This window comes from Nannobrachium achirus (assembly GCF_963921795.1).
Source record: "Nannobrachium achirus genome assembly, chromosome: 10".
NCBI classification, from domain to species: domain Eukaryota; kingdom Metazoa; phylum Chordata; class Actinopteri; order Myctophiformes; family Myctophidae; genus Nannobrachium; species Nannobrachium achirus.
Genome location: NC_137819.1, coordinates 51,023,615 through 51,045,942, shown reverse-complemented (window position 1 = coordinate 51,045,942; position 22,328 = coordinate 51,023,615). Strand labels below are relative to the sequence as shown.

At 43.3% G+C, this 22,328-nt stretch overlaps 1 protein-coding gene across 1 annotated transcript in view; it reads left to right on the top strand.

Annotated features, from left to right (window-relative positions):
• galnt12 (UDP-N-acetyl-alpha-D-galactosamine:polypeptide N-acetylgalactosaminyltransferase 12) overlaps positions 1 to 22,328 on the top strand; it is a 56,529-nt gene that overhangs the window by 19,900 nt on the left and 14,301 nt on the right. The window contains exons 5-7 of the mRNA XM_080734731.1: positions 1,684 to 1,869; positions 4,989 to 5,106; positions 7,193 to 7,369. Of these exons, the coding sequence (XP_080590857.1) occupies positions 1,684 to 1,869; positions 4,989 to 5,106; positions 7,193 to 7,369 (481 nt within the window). The remainder of the gene's footprint in view (positions 1 to 1,683; positions 1,870 to 4,988; positions 5,107 to 7,192; positions 7,370 to 22,328) is intronic.

The window sequence follows — 22,328 nt, the reverse complement described above, 5'->3', positions numbered from 1 at the left end:
AAAAAATAAATAAATCTTGTAGATCTGCTTTCCCCCTGGTTTGCGTCACGAAGAGACATCAAATTATTTGGGTCTGGAGCTTTGGGAGCCACTGTGTTAGTGGGTCAGCTGAGGAGCCGTGGCCTTTTCACAGGCTGGTGAGGTCTTTGGTGTTGTGGGTGGATGTGACTGAAGGCCTCCACACATGACCGTCTGTCTGTCTGTCTGGACGGATGGGGCTTTAGGTCATTTCTAGAGAAGTTTAATATAAAGGCCTCTTGTTCAGCTGAAACAACTCTCTCTCCTTATCACTAACTAAAACTAACCAGTTTCCCATGATGGTGCTGAACTGAAGTCATCACAGATGACTAAGAGCCCAGCTGAACAGAAAACAGCCATAGCAACAAAGAGGAATTTGTTTGCAGGAGATGTTAAAAACCCTTTATAAATAGCTACTGTGCTAGGGGGTGCCTGTTGAAATGGGCCGGTTGGTGTTTAGAGTGCAGACCGTGTGCGTCTTGTGTGACCTAAATTTAGTTTGAATCTCACTTCTGTCTTGGTTTTCTGTCTCTAAAAAATGATATATTTTAATAGAATATTGATAATATATTTGCAGGACTCGACACCGGTCTAAGTAAATAGAGCTTAAGTGGTTTGTTAATGAGACTAATCGATGTAGTTGATTATAATATCAATTACATTTGTTCACATTGATTCATTCTAATATGTTTTTATACATTACAAAAACGTATTAGAATAATGGCTAATAAAATTGATATTTGCAGCCCTGATCTCTTTAATATTAAATATCTAAGTAATAAAGGATACATGTGGAAATAACAAAAACAGAACTGTACTGTATTGTAGGAACAGTAAGTGGGAAAGGGACGTCCATTTCTTCATATTATGTTGGTTTGGCATGGCATGGCATGGCATGGGATTGGAGATACCAGAGATGCCATTCCAAACCAAACCCAATATTCCAGAAGTGAATTAGTTGAGACAGAAGTCTACTATGTCTATTATCGTCTTTGTCGGGTGGAAACCTCATTATGTCCAAAACTGTTACTTTTCAGGATTCAAAAGTAGCAGATCTACAAGCTTGCAGTGTGGCTTTTGATGCTTTTGTGTGAAGCTTGTAGTGTGATCAAGTAGGGCGTTTATTTAATTTATACGGAAAAACACAAAAAGTTAGAATACCGAATGAAGATAGGAGGTTTCTGTCAAACAAGTATACTATGCATGCTGCAACAGACCTTGGTGGATAGAGCTTTCAGTGTGGCAGGCAGCCCCTACGCTCTGGAACAGGAACTCTCCCCCCATGGGAGATTCTCCAGGCGCCAACATTGGACTCTTTTAAGTCTGCACTGAAGAGACACTTGTTCCATGTTCACACAGGCCTTTGTCAGCTAATGTGTTTATTTTGTGTCATGAAAAGTGCCAGTTTGGAAACGTAACTTTGGTCGATTATTTCTCCCATGAAATAATCCCAATTGGTGTTGTATCACACAAAACTGTTACTGACCCCACTGGCAGGTCACTCAAAACGAGCGGAGAGGGGGGGATTTTGGAAAATTCTTGGGGCAGCACTACCCACACAGCTTTGTTGCGCATTCCACGATACAATCCTTTTTATTTATCCTATTATTATTACCCTTATTATTATTATTATTATTATTATAACCATGTCCTTTCTCTGTCCAGGATCAAAGAGGAGCCCTCTGCCGTGGTGACGCCGGTGATCGACGTCATCGACTGGAACACCTTCCAGTACCTGGGCAATTCGGGCGAGCCGCAGATCGGCGGGTTTGACTGGCGCCTGGTGTTCACGTGGCACACCGTGCCCGAGTACGAGCAGAAACGCCGCCATGCGCCCACCGATGTCATCAGGTGTGTCCGTCCGCGTGAGCCATTTTTCCCCCTTTTCGCTGTTGTTTTTGGGTTTGCAAAAATTGCAAACTTGCGGATTGTGATTCGGAACCTTTAGGACGGGGACGTTGATTTGGGGGGTGGGGGCACTAGATGATTTCTTACTAAACATTAAACAAACCAACATGCATTATAAGTGTATACAGGGCATCTGCACATTTCTCATGTATCAATTTAAGTACTAAAAATAAAAGTCCATTACTAGGTCAAAAGTAATCAATAAAAAACTATACAATAAATAAAAAATGGTCAAACATTGGACAACTTGTCAAATATTACCTAAGAAAGAGCAAACATTTGAAAATAGTAGACCTACAAGCTCACAGCCTCTCATTGTGAGGTGTTGTGAGCTTGTAGATCTGCTATTTTGCTATCTGTGGAACCGAGACAATATTCATTTGTGAAACCAAAGTCAAAACAAATGTTATGCCTCAACTCCTACAATTCCAAGTGCTTGTCAGGTTGTGGGCCTGGTGGGTTCCCAGTTCAAATATGATTATTTGGGGGGTCACGGCCTGAAAAGTTAGGGAATCCTTGCCGATAATCGGATTTTTACGGAACCGGTTTTATCACACGGTCAGAGCTGGTAATTATGTGGACTTCACGTCTGCTATAAAATGTCAATACCGGGTGGATTTCAAACTTTTTTTATTTCACAACCCAGCCCTGCTGAAATGACCTGATTCGACCCCCCGACGGGGGATCAATGGCACTCATTTTAAGTCTCATTCAATGGCTGTTCATCACTGGCCTTTATATGGCATGGCTGAGGGCAGTAATAAAAGAAACACAACATTAACTCATTAACTCTGGGGAAAATATGGCAGCTGACCAGTCGGCGAGAAGCTAAAGCTGCATTTCAGAGTTGTGTTATACAGTAGGGTGCAGTTCAAGTTGCATCGTACTGCTTAAAGCAGCACTACGTAACTTCAGGTCAGGATCAGGTCAAGATTCGTGTCAGATTCGGCCGTGTCTCTGTGAGACGCAATCTAAATGTTTCAATAGAAGAGCAGGGAGACAAAATACAACCATCAATCATCAATGTGCCCGTACACGGACAAAATGTGTCCGTGGCAAAGACCTGGACTTGTCCATGGCACATTTTAGATTTTCTGTTTTAAACGCCATTATAATGTTCCTATTTTGATCATGATACGCAATTACTGAACGTCAAGTCTCCAGGTTTTCTTCATGTATGCCACTGATTTGCTACGACACTACGGCACATTATGAGTCCACTAGTTCTCAAATGTTTAATTCCCAAGGACCCCCTTAACTCTGAGAGTGTACAAATGGACCCGTAAAGGGTCCAATTGGTACGGGTCCATTTGGTTCCATTTGTACACTCTCAGAGTTACATACCTGTTATGGTCCTTCAGGGCTAGTGTTTCTGGTAGTGGCTCAAATTTTTATTTAGACAAAAACGTCCACCATATTAGTGATAATATGCCTAACATTAGATGATTAGATTTTATGTTTTTTTTTTTACATAAATCTTCTCTTCTGTGTGAGAAAACCTTCTCAGATGGGGGTCTGCTGTCAAATACATATCATTTTGGTGGTCCTTGACATTAAAAAGTTTTGATAACCACTCCTGTACATACGGTAACTACAGTACTTGGAGTAAATGTACTTAGTTACTTTCCACCACTGCTGGGTGCCAACCATGGCAAGGTATACTGTACCCCCACAGCAACGTCTTGTGTTCTGTGCCAGCTCCCTGTGGGACTGAACCCTATACACTTGATGCTGGGTGCCAAGCATGGAGGAGGCAATGGGTACCATTCTAGTACCCATTTTATTTGTATAGCACATTCCAACAAGGCAATTCAATGTGCTTTACACCAGTGGTTCTCAACCTTTTCAGGCCGTGACGCCCAAAATAATCATATTTTAACTGAGATTTTATGATTGCTACTTTTCCTTTTTTTTTCTTTAAGGTCGCATTTACTATAAGAACATGCAGATTTTGTGCGTGCGTGCGTCACAGTGCGTGACACCTCATCCCAGCTCAGCAGAAGGATATAGCTGACCTGTTGCAGTCTCATGTGGTCTATGATGATATTTGGTAAAATGGCCACATTTTGGCCAACCTAAACAACCAACCGCAATGCGAGTCACACTTGCAAATTAATTCCGTCCTTGTCCCTTTTATGCCCAAATATGGAGATACCTGATGTCATCAATATTAAGCCCATATCTGGGAATGCCCATATATGGACATATTGTGTCAGTCTCATGTAGTCTATGACATCAAACATCTATGATGTCAGATGCCAGTCATCTCCATATTTGGGAAAATATGCTCAGGTCTGTGCGTGTGTGCACCCATGTGTGCGACCTCTTACTGGTTATTTATTTCAAAACAATTTCCCCAAATATTCCACAAAAAGCATACTTTTTCATGAATTAAAAGCAAATTTAATGATTTTTTGAAGTAATTACATGAATAAATAAAATTAAAAAATCTAAGAAATTCCATAAATTAGAAAAGAAGTGGTGAAGCGCAAAGCGACGCGTTGTAAGCTTGTAGACCTGCTATTTTCACCAGTTTGGGTAAATTCAAAACGAACGGTTTTAGACATACAAGATTTTCACCCGACAACGACAATATCTGAACTGTCGCTGGAGTAGCAGGAACGCCACCGTCGCCCCCTGCAATGTTGTGGCCCTCGGCTTGGTACCCTAGACAAGTAGACATAATTCGGACCTTGGGGAAAAAACTATTTGGGGAACCCTGCTCTAGCCTCTGAGCTGGTGGTATTATTGAGTAGTCTGTTATTGCCATTTTATTATAACATGAAGACTTAAATCCTTAATGCAATGTTGTTGTTGTCTTTGTGAATGAATAAGGCTATGACAGTGTGATAAACAAATTATTACCCCAGGATTATGGGTCATCGTGAGAATCCCACGCTTCGCAGGGTGTTTAGGGGGCATTCATTTATGATAATGACACAAAAAGTTAGAATATGGCGATGAAGAGGTTTCTGCCTCGATACAATGCAGGAGATTAACTGTGTGTGTGTGTGTGTGTGTGTGTGTGTGTGTGCGTGTGCGTGTGCGCACATGCTTCACAGATCTCCCACTATGGCGGGCGGTCTTTTCGCTGTGGGCAAAAACTACTTCCATTACCTGGGAACATACGATACTGGCATGGAGGTCTGGGGAGGAGAGAACCTGGAGTTCTCCTTCAGGGTGAGAAACAAACTGTGTGTGTGTGTGGTTTAACTCCCTCTTCTTGATCATACTACTGCGTCGTCACATAAGTAGCAGATCCACATGCTTGTAGAGCTGCTCCCTTTGCTATCTTTTTAATTTGAATCCTGAAAAGTAACAGTTTTGGACATATGAGGTTTCCACCCGACAGAGACAATATCCATAGGGTAATATGAATGCAACAGTGGAAAAAATACAAGTGAAAAGAAAAACATGATTAATTAAATCGGAATAGAATAACATAACGAGGTAGCTTTAATCTTGGGCAAACAAGAGATATTCATAAAGTCCTCATTCATGCAATTGCTGTAGGCGACGTAGGATTGAAAAAAATGTAATTCATCTAAAGTTTTGCTGTCCTCACAAATCATAGTAATAATACAAACATGTGTGTGTTACGCAAATGTCACTGCATGTACAGTACAAGGTGTTGCCTGTATAGGCCTACATATTGTGTTTGCTTTATAAGCATATAATGCTTATCTCTGTGTGTTGTCACATCTTTTGCAAGGAGTGTTTGTCTAAACCTCACCCTGACGCTCTAAAAGCCCCTCCCCACACACACAAAAAACACACACACACACACACACACACACACACACACTCTCTCACACACACACACACACACACACACACACGCACACGCACAACACCACTGTGACACATTTATGGCTGGGTGAACGATGGCCTCCTCGGCGATGTGAAATATGCCCGGCCATTTTACACCGAGCCGCAAACGCCGAAGACAGAAAGCAGCCCAATCTGCTTCGCATTTTATCCTAAACCACACACCGAAAGAGTTATGACCTGCTTGCCAGTGAAAGTTTGGCCAAAAGATCTTAATAAAAAATGCTTGAAGAATGCAGGCACCCCCTTTTCTCTACCAATAGCCTTTAAGGGAGTAAAACAATCTCTCTCTCTTTCTCTCCACAACAGCAAAAAGTCTCTGTCGTTTGGAAACCTCATATTTCCAGAACTGTAACTCCTCAGGGTTCAAATTTAAAAGCATCAAAAGTAGCATATCTGCTGACTAAATGCGTCGCTTTGGGCCGTGTTTCGAGTTTGCAGACAGACTGCTTTTGATGCAATTGTGTGGCGCTGTAGCATGATCAAGTAGGGCGTAAAAAACGCTAAGTCAGAATATGGAAGGTTTCTGCCCGACCGAAACGAACAGCTTTTGTCCTCGCTCACAACAAAGGCTGTCCATTGTACTTGTCTGATTAAATCATGGCTGAGGGACTGGCCAGATCCAGATTTTTTTTTTTTTTTGTTACAACCATGGCAGGAATTTCAGGTTGGCCAGTTTGGCCTTGTGCTCCTCAAAAGAATCGCATGTCCTGAGGCCACAGTGGCCTTAATGCCCCGGCTGACTGTACCACTTTCTCCTCTCGTTCTCGACAATATGTAGACACCAGTGTCTCTTTCTCGTCATGTAGACACCAGTGTCTTTCTTGCCAATCTGTCGACACCAATGTCTCTTTCTTGTCAATATGTAGACACCAGTGTCTATCTGGTTATGTAGACTGTCTTTTGTTTGACATTCTAAAGTCCCCATCTTTAAACCAATCCAGTGACTTTGATTGGTGCAGGGCTGAGCATGGATCAGATTGTAAATACCATTATGTATTTATTTAACTGCAGCTTGTCTACATATTACATTTTAAATCATCCTTAGCCCTTAAATTCAATTCTTTCGAAGGACAAAGATCAATGAGGCCGATTCTTACAAAACACATTTTTGGACACTGCTCCTACAGTTTTTGCTCTAAAATCAGCATATAGCAGTACACAGTATCTCTAAAGTCATGTCATCAACATGGATCTGTCCCATTTCCCATATTCCCTACTGATTGGCAAAAATTGCCTTGTAAAGTTTTTGTATGCGACATGACTGTCGCTTATCTCCCGATTAGGGAGTCTTACTGGTTTGATGGCCCTCCAGTTCCTGCCCTGACAAACAGACAACACCATAGGCCAAGTGGCCATATCCCTAAAACGAGGAAGGCCTGGTTACAACTAGTTCAAAGAATATTAACAATAATAATCATTCTAATTGTTATTCCAGATCTGGCAGTGTGGGGGCTCCCTGGAGGTGCACCCGTGCTCCCACGTGGGCCACGTGTTCCCCAAGAAGGCCCCGTACTCGCGGAACAAGGCCCTGGCCAACAGCGTGCGGGCTGCCGAGGTCTGGATGGACGGCTACAAGGAGCTGTACTACCACCGCAACCCCCACGCACGCCTGGTGAGTCTGTCTACATACCACCACTCTAAAGGGACATTTCACTTTCAAACATGTTTGGGGTTATTTCAACGTCTACTTATGGGCCCAGACAGTTTTTAATTTGCTTGATTCAGTAATTAGATATTTGATATTAATTTTAACACCCCCCTTAAATACTGGGAGTTGATGGTAGATGTGGCACTCCACCACAGCAATCCATCTCCCAGGGGTCTATAGTGCATTGTAACGGGGATAGACCCCCGCACTCTCAGCTGATATACGAACACCAAACCTCTCCGACCTACTTACAGTACTTAGATGCCAAATATTTGCCCTGTAATTATTTTCTCTTTTTTTTAATATTGGACAACATTCACTAATAATAATAATAATACATTTTATTTATATTTATTTGCACTTTACATTTTATGCTACAGTAGATTGAAAAGAAAATTGCATAACATAATCTAAACAAAGTTTAGATTAACTAGATAGATAGATAGATAGATACCTTTATTATCCCAAGGGGGAAATTCAGTTGTCCAGTTGTAGCACAGCAGTATAAAGTTATTTACAAAGTTACAGAGAAGTAAGAAAAAAGATAGATAAGAGGAAAAAACTAAGAAAAATATTTAGTGCTCTCTTAAAAGCATCAACAGACTGTGGTTCTTAGATGGTCTGGGAGTGAGTTCCACAGCAGGGGGGCAGCTGCGTAGAAGACTCGGTCTCCCATAGTGCGGAGGTTGGTGCGCCGTTCTTTGAGGCGATTTGTGTTTCCAGAGCGTAGTGGAGGTCTGTGGCTTGAGCAGTTCCTTGAGGTAGGGGGGAGCATTTCCGTATACTGTAGAATAGATGCATTGGTGGGTTAACACTTATGTTGCAATGATTTTTTCTCTTCAATGTCTCACGTTGCCATGGTTACCATAGACTTCCATGTAATTGTGCAATTGTGTAAAAAGTGCACGCCCATGCCTAGATGATGCACCACGTGTGTAGATGCTGTTCACAGCTTTCAAACAAAAAAAATCCACTTGGAAATCCGTTCAGGCATTCATGATTTATGGGCCATTATGTTTTCTTCAGATGTAAACAAACATGGCTGCCATGTTTGAAAGAATGGGTTGGTATGGGGGTTAAACATGCAATTTCGCGATCGCGATCATGCCTAATACATTTCTGGAGGTCCAAAAAAATTTTTTGGAAAAAAAAAAATTGAAAAAAAAAAAAAATCAAAAACGGCCCAAACTCGGGAAACTCGGGGTTGGCACAGCGTTGGTATCAATACAAACTCGGGAAACTCGGGGTTGGCACCAGATGTGTTATTAACAGGTTGAAGATATCCATGTTGTTCTTATTAGAAGTTCTTTGTTGAATACTGGATTCTGACTTGTCTGTCGTTGTACTCTGTGGTCAGTTATTTCCCAATAACAGACTGCTGCTCTTGTAAACTTGTAGTAATCCTTTCAGATGAGCAGGGATGACATGAATTCTAATGCATAATTCGCAGAAAGCACAAATAATGCGACGGAAACGAGATTGTGCTAGAATGAAAGGCTCTTAATCAGCCTTCCATAAGCAAGCCTAATTAGTCCATTAATATTGTGCGAAGAAAAGTCATTGACATTTTCTGTGTGTTAGTTATAATGTTTGATCAAATCGATCCATTATCATTGTGGATGGCCACAAAATTAAACTGGACATTCTGTCCTATATTGCTTACATAGGACTTTGATTTCACTAATTAAGCATTTGATTTACTACACATTATTGGTGTTCTCCACAGAGTCGCCGCAAGATGAGTTTTGTGTGTGCGTGGTTGCGTGCCGAGCATGCTCCCAACATCTGTCCTAAACTGTTACTTTTCAGGATTCAAATTCAAAAGTAGCAGATCTACACGCTCAAAACGTGACGCTTCGTGCCACATTTCGAGCTTGTAGATTTGCTACTTTTGGGTGACGATGTAGTCTGATCAAGTAGGGTGTTCATTTACGAGAAAGAAAAAAAAAACGTTGAAGATAAGAGGTTTCTGCCTGATTGCAATGAAATGCTGTCCTCATAGTATTCCACAGGGCTCAATTCTTGGTCCTTTATTATTCTCCCTCTATATACTGCCGCTGGGAGAACTTATTTCCGCTCACGGTGTGAATTTCCATTTCTATGCTGATGACACCCAGCTGTACCTTTCGGTAGCTCCGGACGACCCCTGTGCTCTAGACCCATTGCTGACGTGTGTGTCTAGCATAAAATGCTGGATGAGTGAGAACTTTCTCAAACTAAATGAGGACAAGACAGAAGTTCTCATAATTGGTTCTACTGCGCAGAGAGAATCAATAATAAGTAGACTTGGTAACCTGTCTAAAGAAAGTAACACTTCTGTAAAGAACCTGGGAGTGATCATTGACGCTGAATTGAATTTTAATACACACATTAATCATGTCACCAAGATTGCCTTCTTTCACCTTAGAAATATTGCGCGAATTAGAGCCTATCTAACATTGGACGATGCAAAAACGCTGATCCACGCTTTTGTTTTCTCTCGGCTTGATTACTGCAACGCACTTCTCTCTGGTCTGCCAAAGAAAACAACTGACAGTTTGCAACTTGTTCAAAATGCGGCAGCCAGAGTTTTAACTAAAGCTAAGATGAGAGAACATATTACTCCAGTCTTAGCGTCGCTACACTGGCTCCCGGTTGTTTTTAGGATTGATTTTAAAATTATTTTACTTGTTTATAAAGCTCTAAATGGTCTGGCGCCTTCGTACCTCTATGACTGCATGCAGAGATACGTTCCAAACCGCCCACTCAGGTCTTCTAGTGCTGACCTACTCGATGTGCCTAAAATGAAATATAAAAAATATGGTGAAGCAGCTTTCTGCTTCTACGGACCGACAGTTTGGAATAAACTCCCACTATACCTAAGACAGGCAGCCTCTGTGGATAGCTTTAAAGCACAGCTCAAGACCTATTTCTTTACTCTTGCTTTTAGCTGAATTATTTTTTTTATCTCTTTGATGCTATTGACGTCCACACTGTTCTGAAATTGTTCTTCAATGTTTTATGTTTTTATTGTTCTGCTTTATTGTATTCATGTGTATTTTATTTTTTCTGTTAAGTAACTGTGCTTCATTTTCTGCTCTGTAAAGCACTTTGAGCTGCATTTCATGTCATGAAAGGTGCTATACAAATAAAGCTTTATTATTATTATTATTATTATTATTATTATTATTACCCCTATCGTTAAATCGGTCCACGAAGCCGAGGTCCTAGGGCTGGTGTACACGACAAATTTCCAAACCCCGCTGTGTGTTCCCTGGGGGCGTGAAAAATAAGGGGGTGGGCTCTACATGTCCTCTGGGACCCCATCTACGTATGGACACCACTTGTTCGCCCATCCGTCTTACGGATGCTTTTTTATTCCATTTTATTTGTTTTAGGGTCCTATCTTGCAGTTCAAGCCTATTTCCACAGGGTGGCAGGCTACTTTCCCAACCTACTGGAGGTGAACATGCAGGGGCGTCAATTGGGTATGGCAAGCTATGACAGCTGCCATACCTTGGCTACAGGGGGGAAATAATTAAATGTACTTTTCATCGTGCCTGTTGCTAAGGTATGGCAACATGATTGGTGTCTTGCAAGACACCAGTCATGTTGCCATACCTTAGCCTTTCCTGAACTGACGCCGCTGTGAACATGTGTACACAGCCAGCATATTACTCAATGCCAAACTTTGCACACACACTCCTTGCCTGCCAATCCACAACCTCCACCCCTCCAGGGACCCCCAGGGCTTATCTCCCGATTAGGACACTTTCCAGCATAGTGACATGCAGAACAAACTGTCCATATAGTATGGTTCACACACACACACACACACACACACACACACACACACACACACACACACATATATATATATATACATATATATACATATATATATATATATATATATATATATATATATATATATATATATATTTATATATATTTCATTTATTTATTTCATAAATATTTTTCATCTCAATTGGGTTTGTGGGGAGCCATCCCTGCTTCAAGCTGTCACAGCACGGCACCAACACTTCAAACTAGTTAAAAAACCCAATACAGCAGATCTACAAGCACCTCACAGATCTACAAGCACCTCGCACATGCCAGGGACAGAGTAGGTTGGCCTGCATAAGCCTTGCTGTCAACACACTATACTACACCACTCAGGCCACCAAGCCAGGTGTGGTCAATTAGTGCCTTCTTTTGATCAGTGGCTTCTGCTTGATGAGTGGCACCAGTCTGTCTTTGTTCCCTGGTCAGTCAAGTTCACTGGGAGAGAATGTTTCAGATCAGTGCAAGTGTATTTGTTTTCCATTTGGACTTACTGTGTTTTGTTGGTACAGTATGCGTGCGACTAACTAATATTTCTGATAATTCCAATTTGTTTGTTGTTTAATTAGCCGGATTGTGAATGCCCTGCATTTTTCTTTCATCTTTAGAACCACACGTGTGTAACAAAACAGAGTGGTGATCATTTGGTGTGGGTGAAGAGAAGAAAAACATTTCATTAAAGGAGTAGTTCACCCCCAAAGTGACTTTTTTTCTATTGAACTCAAGTCTCCATGGCGTGAGTAATACATTGAAAAAATAAGTCATTTTGGGGGTGAACTACTCCTTGAATGTCAGTTTTGTGGTGTTTTGACTGGACACCCTGAGGATATTGCCAGATAGACAGACAGACAGACAGACAGACAGACAGACAGACAGACAGACAGACAGACAGAGAATTGTAGGCCTTGCATTTATTTGACTTGGTTCCAACAGATGGCGAAAATAGCTAATCTTCAAGCTCACAATGCCTCACTGTTTGGACAAAGAGTTGAGGCGTTACATTTTGTAAAACACGGCCTTGTGAAAATAGCAGATCTAACATGCTCACAACACCTCACAACGCAGGGCGGCGTGAGCATGTAGATCTGATATTTTCACAATTTCTGCCCCTAATATTTAATTTATCATTTTAAAAGTATTAAAAAGTCCTTAAATTGTCTCTTTAGAAATGTGCAGATAGCCTCTGTATACTGTTGAGTGGAAAAACAATGTTTCACATTAAGCTAAACATTTGGGACCACCCAAGATCATTTGGAGACCCCTCTAGGGGTCCCATAGTTGAACCACTGACTTATAAGGGGAGTATGGAGACCCCTCTAGGGGTCCCATAGTTGAACCACTGACTTATAAGGGGAGTATATGAGGCTGGATCCGTCTGGAACACTGCACTAGGCTCTCGCCAGCTCTGTAGCTCTCCACACTTGAACAGTTGTGTCCTTAAATTCAATTATAATAATTAACCCCTGTATATACGGGCAATAGTTTTACATGACTTTGTGTACACAGCCAATAGTTTTACATGAACATGTTCAGGCTTTAGTACTGTACTGTCTCGTGTAGCCCAACAGAGCCCATCACAGCACAACACGGCCCACCAGAGCCCAATACAGCCTACCAGAGCCCAATTGACTCCAGCAAACCTAAGTCCAGCCCAGTCCTGCCCAATAGGAGTATAGACCAGGGAAGGGGGGTAGTTAGATGACTGCACCAGACTCCACCAGGCTGCTCCATGCTCCAGCCAGCTCTGTAGATCCTGTGTACACGGCACTCCTAACTCGAAAGGTCAAGGAAAAGGGTCGTTTTAGGCGTCAAAACAGGCCCTTTGTCCTTAAAATGAATAAAAAAATCAAAAAAATATGTTTTGTTTCAGGCAGGACACACGTTTCATATTTGAAGCATGCCCGATCTGATGGAATGGGTTTCGTGTCTCTCCGACACTTTGAACCCTTTACGATTGCGAAAAAGACACCGAAACCCGGATTTTTGTCCTTAAAATCAATTAAAAAATCTAAAAAAATCTGTTTGTTTTACGCAGGAAACACTTTTCATATTTGAAGTATGCCTGATCCGATGGAATGGGTTTCGTGTCTCTCCGACACTTTGAACCCTTTATGATTGCGAAAAAGACACGAAATTTGCACGCCACCAACACGATTACACATTCTTTCGGATAAAAGACACTTATTCTGACTTACTTTTTGACGCTGAATCCAACAAACCCGGTCTCGTGTCTCTACGACACTCCTAACTCGAAAGGTCAAGGAAAAAGCCACTGTGTACACAGGCAATAGTTTTACATGACTTTGTGTACACGGCCAATCGTTTTACATGAACATGTCTAGGCTTTAGTACTGTACTGCCTCGTATAGCCCAACAGAGCCCAGCACAGAACAGCACAGCCCACCAGAGCCCAATACAGCCCCCCAGAGCCCAACAGAGTCCAGCAAACCTAAGTCCAGCCCAGTCCTGCCGAGTAGGAGTATAGACCGGGGAAAGGGGGTAGTTAGATGACTCCACCAGGCCATTACTGTCCAGATCTGGCTTGAATAGGCCAGACCAGGGTAGACAGGACTGCACCAGACTCCACCAGGCTGCTCCAGCCAGCTCTGTAGATCCTTGCACATGCGATTAACCACTGTGTACACGGGCAATAGTTTTAAGTTTTACATGAACCCTCAGAGGGACACTGTGGGCTTATCAAGTGGTCCATGGCCGGTTCTCAAAGTGAGGTCGGGGGGCCCACAGTGTCCCTCTGAGGGGACACGGCACAGACCGTGTACACGAAGGGCAGGAGCAAGTGTTCAAGTCCCATAGAATCTATGGGAAATGTACACAGGCGTGTACAAAGTCACCAGTAGTTTTACATGAACCCTCAGAGGGACACTGTGGGCTTATCAAGTGGTCCATGGTCGGTTCTCAAAGTGAGGTCGGGGACCCTCAGAGGGACACTGTGGGCTTATCAAGTGGTCCATGGTCGGTTCTCAAAGTGAGGTCGGGGGACCCTCAGAGGGACACTGTGGGCTTATCAAGTGGTCCATGGTCAGTTCTCAAAGTGAGGTCGGGGGACCCTCAGAGGGACACTGTGGGCTTATCAAGTGGTCCATGGTCGGTTCTCAAAGTGAGGTCGAGGGACCCTCAGAGGGACACCGTGGGCTTATCAAGTGGTCCATGGTCGGTTCTCAAAGTGAGGTCGGGGGACCCTCAGAGGGACACTGGGCTTATCAAGTGGGAGCACAAAGTTGGTGAGGGGGGTACTAGCTATAGTAGGATGATCAGGCTTGTCGAGGCCAAAGGGTGTACTAGAGTCTTAATAGGCACCATTAGGTTGTTCTAGGCCGTTGTCTGCCCTTTAGCTGCTCACACAATTGAGACCAAACACTGTGTACAGGAGCCTTAGTTTGTGTGTACATGACCAATAGTTTTAAATGGATATTTCTAGTCCATCGCACACCGCTGCCTTGTGCACCCTTGGTTGGTTCGTCTTTGTTTGGGAAGGAGGGACTTTGAGGATGTACCTCACTTTGAGAACCGACCATGGACCACTTGATAAGCCCACAGTGTCCCTCTGAGGGTCCCCCGATCTCACTTTGAGAACCGACCATGGACCACTTGATAAGCCCACGGTGTCCCTCTGAGGGTCCCTCGACCTCACTTTGAGAACCGACCATGGACCACTTGATAAGCCCACAGTGTCCCTCTGAGGGTCCCCCGACCTCACTTTGAGAACCGACCATGGACCACTTGATAAGCCGACAGTGTCCCTCTGAGGGTCCCCCGACCTCACTTTGAGAACCGACCATGGACCACTTGATAAGCCCACAGTGTCCCTCTGAGGGTCCCCGACCTCACTTTGAGAACCGACCATGGACCACTTGATAAGCCCACAGTGTCCCTCTGAGGGTTCATGTAAAACTACTGGTGACTTTGTACACGCCTGTGTATATTTCCCATAGATTCTATGGGACTTGAACACTTGCTCCTGCCCTTCGTGTACACAATCTGTGCCGTGTCCCCTCAGAGGGACATTGTGGGCCCCCCGACCTCACTTTGAGAACCGGCCATGGACCACTTGATAAGCCCACAGTGTCCCTCTGAGGGTCCCCCGACCTCACTTTGAGAACCGACCATGGACCACTTGATAAGCCCACAGTGTCCCTCTGAGGGTTCATGTAAAACTACTGGTGACTTTGTACACGCCTGTGTACATTTCCCATAGATTCTATGGGACTTGAACACTTGCTCCTGCCCTTCGTGTACACGGTCTGTGCCGTGTCCCCTCAGAGGGACACTGTGGGCCCCCGACCTCACTTTGAGAACCGACCATGGACCACTTGATAAGCCCACAGTGTCCCTCTGAGGGTCCCCCGATCTCACTTTGAGAACCGACCATGGACCACCTGATAAGCCCACGGTGTCCCTCTGAGGGTCCCTCGACCTCACTTTGAGAACCGACCATGGACCACTTGATAAGCCCACAGTGTCCCTCTGAGGGTCCCCCGACCTCACTTTGAGAACCGACCATGGACCACTTGATAAGCCCACAGTGTCCCTCTGAGGGTTCATGTAAAACTACTGGTGACTTTGTACACGCCTGTGTACATTTCCCATAGATTCTATGGGACTTGAACACTTGCTCCTGCCCTTCGTGTACACGGTCTGTGCCGTGTCCCCTCAGAGGGACACTGTGGGCCCCCCGACCTCACTTTGAGAACCGGCCATGGACCACTTGATAAGCCCACAGTGTCCCTCTGAGGGTTTATGTAAAACTTAAAACTATTGCCCGTGTACACAGTGGTTAATCGCATGTGCAAGGATCTACAGAGCTGGCTGGAGCAGCCTGGTGGAGTCTGGTGCAGTCCTGTCTACCCTGGTCTGGCCTATTCAAGCCAGATCTGGACAGTAATGGCCTGGTGGAGTCATCTAACTACCCCCTTTCCCCGGTCTATACTCCTACTCGGCAGGACTGGGCTGGACTTAGGTTTGCTGGACTCTGTTGGGCTCTGGGGGGCTGTATTGGGCTCTGGTGGGCTGTGCTGTTCTGTGCTGGGCTCTGTTGGGCTATACGAGGCAGTACAGTACTAAAGCCTAGACATGTTCATGTAAAACTATTGGCTGTGTACACAAAGTCATGTAAAACTATTGCCCGTATATACAGGGGTTAATTATTATAATTGAATTTAAGGACACAACTGTTCAAGTGTGGAGAGCTACAGAGCTGGCGAGAGCCTAGTGCAGTGTTCCAGACGGATCCAGCCTCATATACTCCCCTTATAAGTCAGTGGTTCAACTATGGGACCCCTAGAGGGGTCTCCATACTCCCCTTATAAGTCAGTGGTTCAACTATGGGACCCCTAGAGGGGTCTCCAAATGATCTTGGGTGGTCCCAAATGTTTAGCTTAATGTGAAACATTGTTTTTCCACTCAACAGTATACAGAGGCTATCTGCACATTTCTAAAGAGACAATTTAAGGACTTTTTAATACTTTTAAAATGATAAATTAAATATTAGGGGCAGAAATTGTGAAAATATCAGATCTACATGCTCACGCCGCCCTGCGTTGTGAGGTGTTGTGAGCATGTAGATCTGCTATTTTCACAAGGCCGTGTTTTACAAAATGTAACGCCTCAACTCTTTGTCCAAACAGTGAGGCATTGTGAGCTTGAAGATTAGCTATTTTCGCCATCTGTTGGAACCAAGTCAAATAAATGCAAGGCCTACAATTCTCTGTCTGTCTGTCTGTCTGTCTGTCTGTCTGTCTGTCTGTCTGTCTGTCTGTCTATCTGGCAATATCCTCAGGGTGTCCAGTCAAAACACCACAAAACTGACATTCAAGGAGTAGTTCACCCCCAAAATGACTTATTTTTTAATGTATTACTCACGCCATGGAGACTTGAGTTCAATAGAAAAAAAGTCACTTTGGGGGTGAACTACTCCTTTAATGAAATGTTTTTCTTCTCTTCACCCACACCAAATGATCACCACTCTGTTTTGTTACACACGTGTGGTTCTAAAGATGAAAGAAAAATGCAGGGCATTCACAATCCGGCTAATTAAACAACAAACAAATTGGAATTATCAGAAATATTAGTTAGTCGCACGCATACTGTACCAACAAAACACAGTAAGTCCAAATGGAAAACAAATACACTTGCACTGATCTGAAACATTCTCTCCCAGTGAACTTGACTGACCAGGGAACAAAGACAGACTGGTGCCACTCATCAAGCAGAAGCCACTGATCAAAAGAAGGCACTAATTGACCACACCTGGCTTGGTGGCCTGAGTGGTGTAGTATAGTGTGTTGACAGCAAGGCTTATGCAGGCCAACCTACTCTGTCCCTGGCATGTGCGAGGTGCTTGTAGATCTGTGAGGTGCTTGTAGATCTGCTGTATTGGGTTTTTTAACTAGTTTGAAGTGTTGGTGCCATGCTGTGACAGCTTGAAGCAGAACCCACAAACCCAATTGTGATGAAAAATATTTATGAAATAAATAAATGAAATATATATATATATATATATATATATATATATATATATATATATATATATATATATTTGTGTGTGTGTGTGTGTGTGTGTGTGTGTGGGTGTGTGTGTGTGTGTGTGTGTGTGTGTGAAAGACAACTGACTTTTATGTAAACCATACTATATGGACAGTTTGTTCTGCATGTCACTATGCTGGAAAGTGTCCTAATCGGGAGATAAGCCCTGGGGGTCCCTGGAGGGGTGGAGGTTGTGGATTGGCAGGCAAGGAGTGTGTGTGCAAAGTTTGGCATTGAGTAATATGCTGGCTGTGTACACATGTTCACAGCGGCGTCAGTTCAGGAAAGGCTAAGGTATGGCAACATGACTGGTGTCTTGCAAGACACCAATCATGTTGCCATACCTTAGCAACAGGCACGATGAAAAGTACATTTAATTATTTCCCCCCTGTAGCCAAGGTATGGATAAGCCCACAGTGTCCCTCTGAGGGTCCCCCGACCTCACTTTGAGAACCACCACGGACCACTTGATAAGCCCACAGTGTCCCTCTGAGGGTTCATGTAAAACTACTGGTCGTGGACACCACCTAGGGCCTGTGTACATATGGCTCTCTGCTGCCCCCCATTAAGAAACTATAGACGGCACAGACCGTGTACACGAAGGGCAGGAGCAAGTGGTCAAGTCCCATAGAATCTATGGGAAATGTACGAAGTCGTGTACAAAGTCACCGGTTGGTCCACGAGCCATAGTTTTTTCCATTGTAGCTCCCTACAGTGTACACGACTATGATTATTATTATTATTATTATTATTATTATTATTATTATTATAGTAACCATACACCCAACACGGTAAATGACTGGCAGCATTCTTTGAAGTGAGTGCTGCTGATTACAGGTCTAGTCGGCTAAACACATTCACAGTTATATACAAAATAAGATGGGTGGCACTCTGGCATTTAATTTCATTTGAAGAAGCATTTCAACTTCTTGTGTGAGTGGTGTCCTTGTGGGATTAGTCAAGCGTGGCCAGACTGTTGCCTCCCACAATTTTCAAATGCTTCCGTCATGCAGTCTGGAGCAACGGAAGCTCTGATCATGAGCAAGTGATAAAGCGGATGTGAAGCCTCCTCCCCACTTCCGTTTCATCTGTACAGTCATGCAAATGCACCCTAATAAAAATCAAAATCATATAAGCATATCGTCGTTGTCGGGTGGAAACCTTGTATGTCCAAGACCGTTCATTTTGTATTCATCATTTAAAAAATGAACTAAACTAGTGAAAACAGCAGATCTACAAGCACACAACGCCTCGCACCGCGAGGCGCTGTGTGCTTGTAGATCGGCTGTTTTCACTACTTTTGTGCAACAGCCTTGTATGATGAGACAGGGCTTTACTTGGTGAACAAAAGTACACATTTGAAACTTGGAGATACAAGGTTTCTGCCCGACAGTGACAATAAATAGCTTGCTGCAGCAGAAATGGAAAAGAAATCAATGGAAATATATTTTAAAATATCTTTTTGTGTACAGAAATGCCAGTTTCCGTTACTCGGATTTCGGGATGTATAGTTCCAGACTCTGTATAGCATGCGGAGATTGTGGAATAGTGGTCTGGCTACGCAAGACTATTGTGGGATTAACGCACCTTTTTAGAATCCGCAAGCCTTCATTAATTAATTCATGTCCTGTGAGTTGAGCGCGCCAATCCTTTTTGGACTACAGTACCTGCCTAGTGGCGTTCTTTGTTCTACTGCTGAGCTGCCATGCCGAATTACCTCTTAACTCAACCATATCATGTCTCCTGTGGCTTGATTACATTCTTTCACCACGAAAAAACACACACGTTGACTGTCTAAAAGCAACAGTGAACACGCACGCACGTGTGCACACACACATGCGCATTCACGCACGCACACACACACACACACACACACACACACACACACAGGTTTGTATTACTATATTTGTGAGGACATTTTAGGACAGATTTTATGAATGCCGTTTTTATTTGGAATGGATTTCGTTTTTTTTTTTTACCAACAAGCCTAAAGCCACAACACAGCAGATCTACTACAAGCTTACAATGCGCTGCAACGCAATGCATTGTGAGCTTATAGATCAGCAATTATTTGGATTTCATGGCATTGGTGCGCAACAAAGTATGAATCATTTTGAACTGTTTAATTCCAACCGCCTAAACCTATAAACTCAGAATGTCTAATTCCAACACTAATCCCAACCCAAATATGAATCTTTTTTTTTTTTTTTTTTGTAAACGTCTCCCTTTTTTCCTCTGAAAACCAGGATTATGCTCCTCCCAAACGACGTCATGTTTCTCAAATTATAACTGTACGTGTGGTCCCCACACACGCACGCACGCACGCACGCACGCACGCACGCACGCACGCACGCACACACACACACACACACACACACACACACACACACACACACACACACACACACACACACACACACACACACACACACAGGGTGCCACACACACACACACACACACACACAGGGTGCCAGAGGACATGTGGGACAGACACATGAGCAGCGGGCGACAGGGTGACAGGGTGACAGGGTGGTGTGTGATTACCACCTCACCTTTACACCCCGTGCCAACGGGTGTTATCCTCCGCCTGTCCTCCAGGCACTGAGAGCCTCGCTGGCAGCACCCCATACCACCCTAGTGTGTGCGTGTGTGCGTGCGTGTGTGTGTGTGTGTGTGTGTGTGTGTGTGTGTGTGTGTGTGTGGTTATATATCGATACTGCAATATAGAAATACTCTGTTACAACAACTAACAGTCTGCAATTAAACATTTACTTGAGTAAAATTACAAAAGTATTGGCATAAAAATATACTTGAAGTAAACCAAAAGTATATTGTGTACAATGTCCCATTTCACAGGAGTTAAAAATGTTCTACAAGCTCATAACGCTTTGCGTCGTGACACATTGTGAGCCTGTAGATCTGCTATTTTCAAATGGCCGAAATATATATACGTCTGAAGTGGTTGGTGTATGTTTTGTTATAATAATCAAAGTCCACAAGTAACTAGTAACTAAAGTATCTTATAATTGCAGCGGAGTGGAAGTAAAAGTACAGAAATTTGGAAATACTCCAGTAAAGTAAAAATACCTCATAAAAGTACAGCACTTAATTGTACCTAGTTACTTTACACCACTGGTTATACTGTACATACCTTTGATAGAATGAGGACAATCTTGCTTAGTTGGCTCACTAATTTAGCCTTTGATAATTAACTACTGGCATATTTGGGAATGTTGTGCTGTAGTACTGTAGTACCTAAACCCATAGCACTACTGTAACACTCAATGACCATACATGAAGCTAGTTAGGATTTTTTAGGTTTTTAGAAACTTTTTTTTTTTTTTTTTACTGATTACGTGCATGGTCTACCTATTTTTTGTTTTTTTCTAGACTGATATTCCTATGCATTTGTTATATTGTTGTTGATGTTCTGACATATTATCTTGCTCATTATAGTGATGTATTACCTGCTTATTGTAAATCGCTTTGGATTAAAAGCGTCTGCTAAATGCCTAAACTGTAAACTGTAAACTGTACTGTAAGTGGAAACTCTTTCATAATAGCTAGATGAGCAGATCTCACATAACACACTCTCGATTCGCGGCGCGTTGTGAGCTCGTACTGAGTGGCTATTTGTTTTGCATGGACCCGCCGTACAATGAACTACAAAGTAGTGCTCAATAAGAGATGAAAGTAGGCTTGGGTTAGAATGAAAGGTCAGGGTGAGTTTCAAGCTCTGTTGGTTCTGATTAAAGGTTGGGAAACAAAATTATAGACAATGGAAATCAATGTCAGGTCCTCTCAAACAATCGTGTGTGTGTCTGTGTGTGTGTGTGTCTGTGTGTGTGTTGGGTTTAGTTTGCGTTTGCCGTGGCAGATTGGGTTTGCCCTGGCACGGCCACCTTGGCATGAACACTATCCTCTCAGGGAGATGAGCTGAGTGCCACCTGATCCCTGTTTGGATGGCCTCTCCCTCTTAACTACACTGTCACGGGCCACACACAGAGAGAGCACACACACACACAGTCCTCTGTGTTGCTATACATGAGGACATTTTAGGATGGACATTTTATGAATGTCACTTTTACAATTCTTTTGCCATTTCTTTCTTTCTTTTTTACCATAACCCTAAACTGAAATGAGCAGATCTACAAGCTCACAATGCGTTGTGGACATGCCTGTAGATATGGCTATTTTCGGTGCACATACCTCCAACGCTAACCCCTGAACCTGAACGTCTAAATGCCTAATCCTAACCCCAACAAATGCCTAATCCTAACCCTAACCCTAACCTTAAACTTTTCCTAATTGTAAGCCTAATTCTAATGGTTTTAAGAATATATTGTTCTCAAATTCTTCCATATACTACTTGAGGGGACATTTGGTCTTCAAAAGTACGTATAGTAGCACGCACGCGCGCGCGTGCGCACACACGTACGCGCGCGCACACACACACACACACACACACACACACACACACACACACACACACACACACACACACACACACACACACACACACACACACACACACACACACACACACACACACACACAC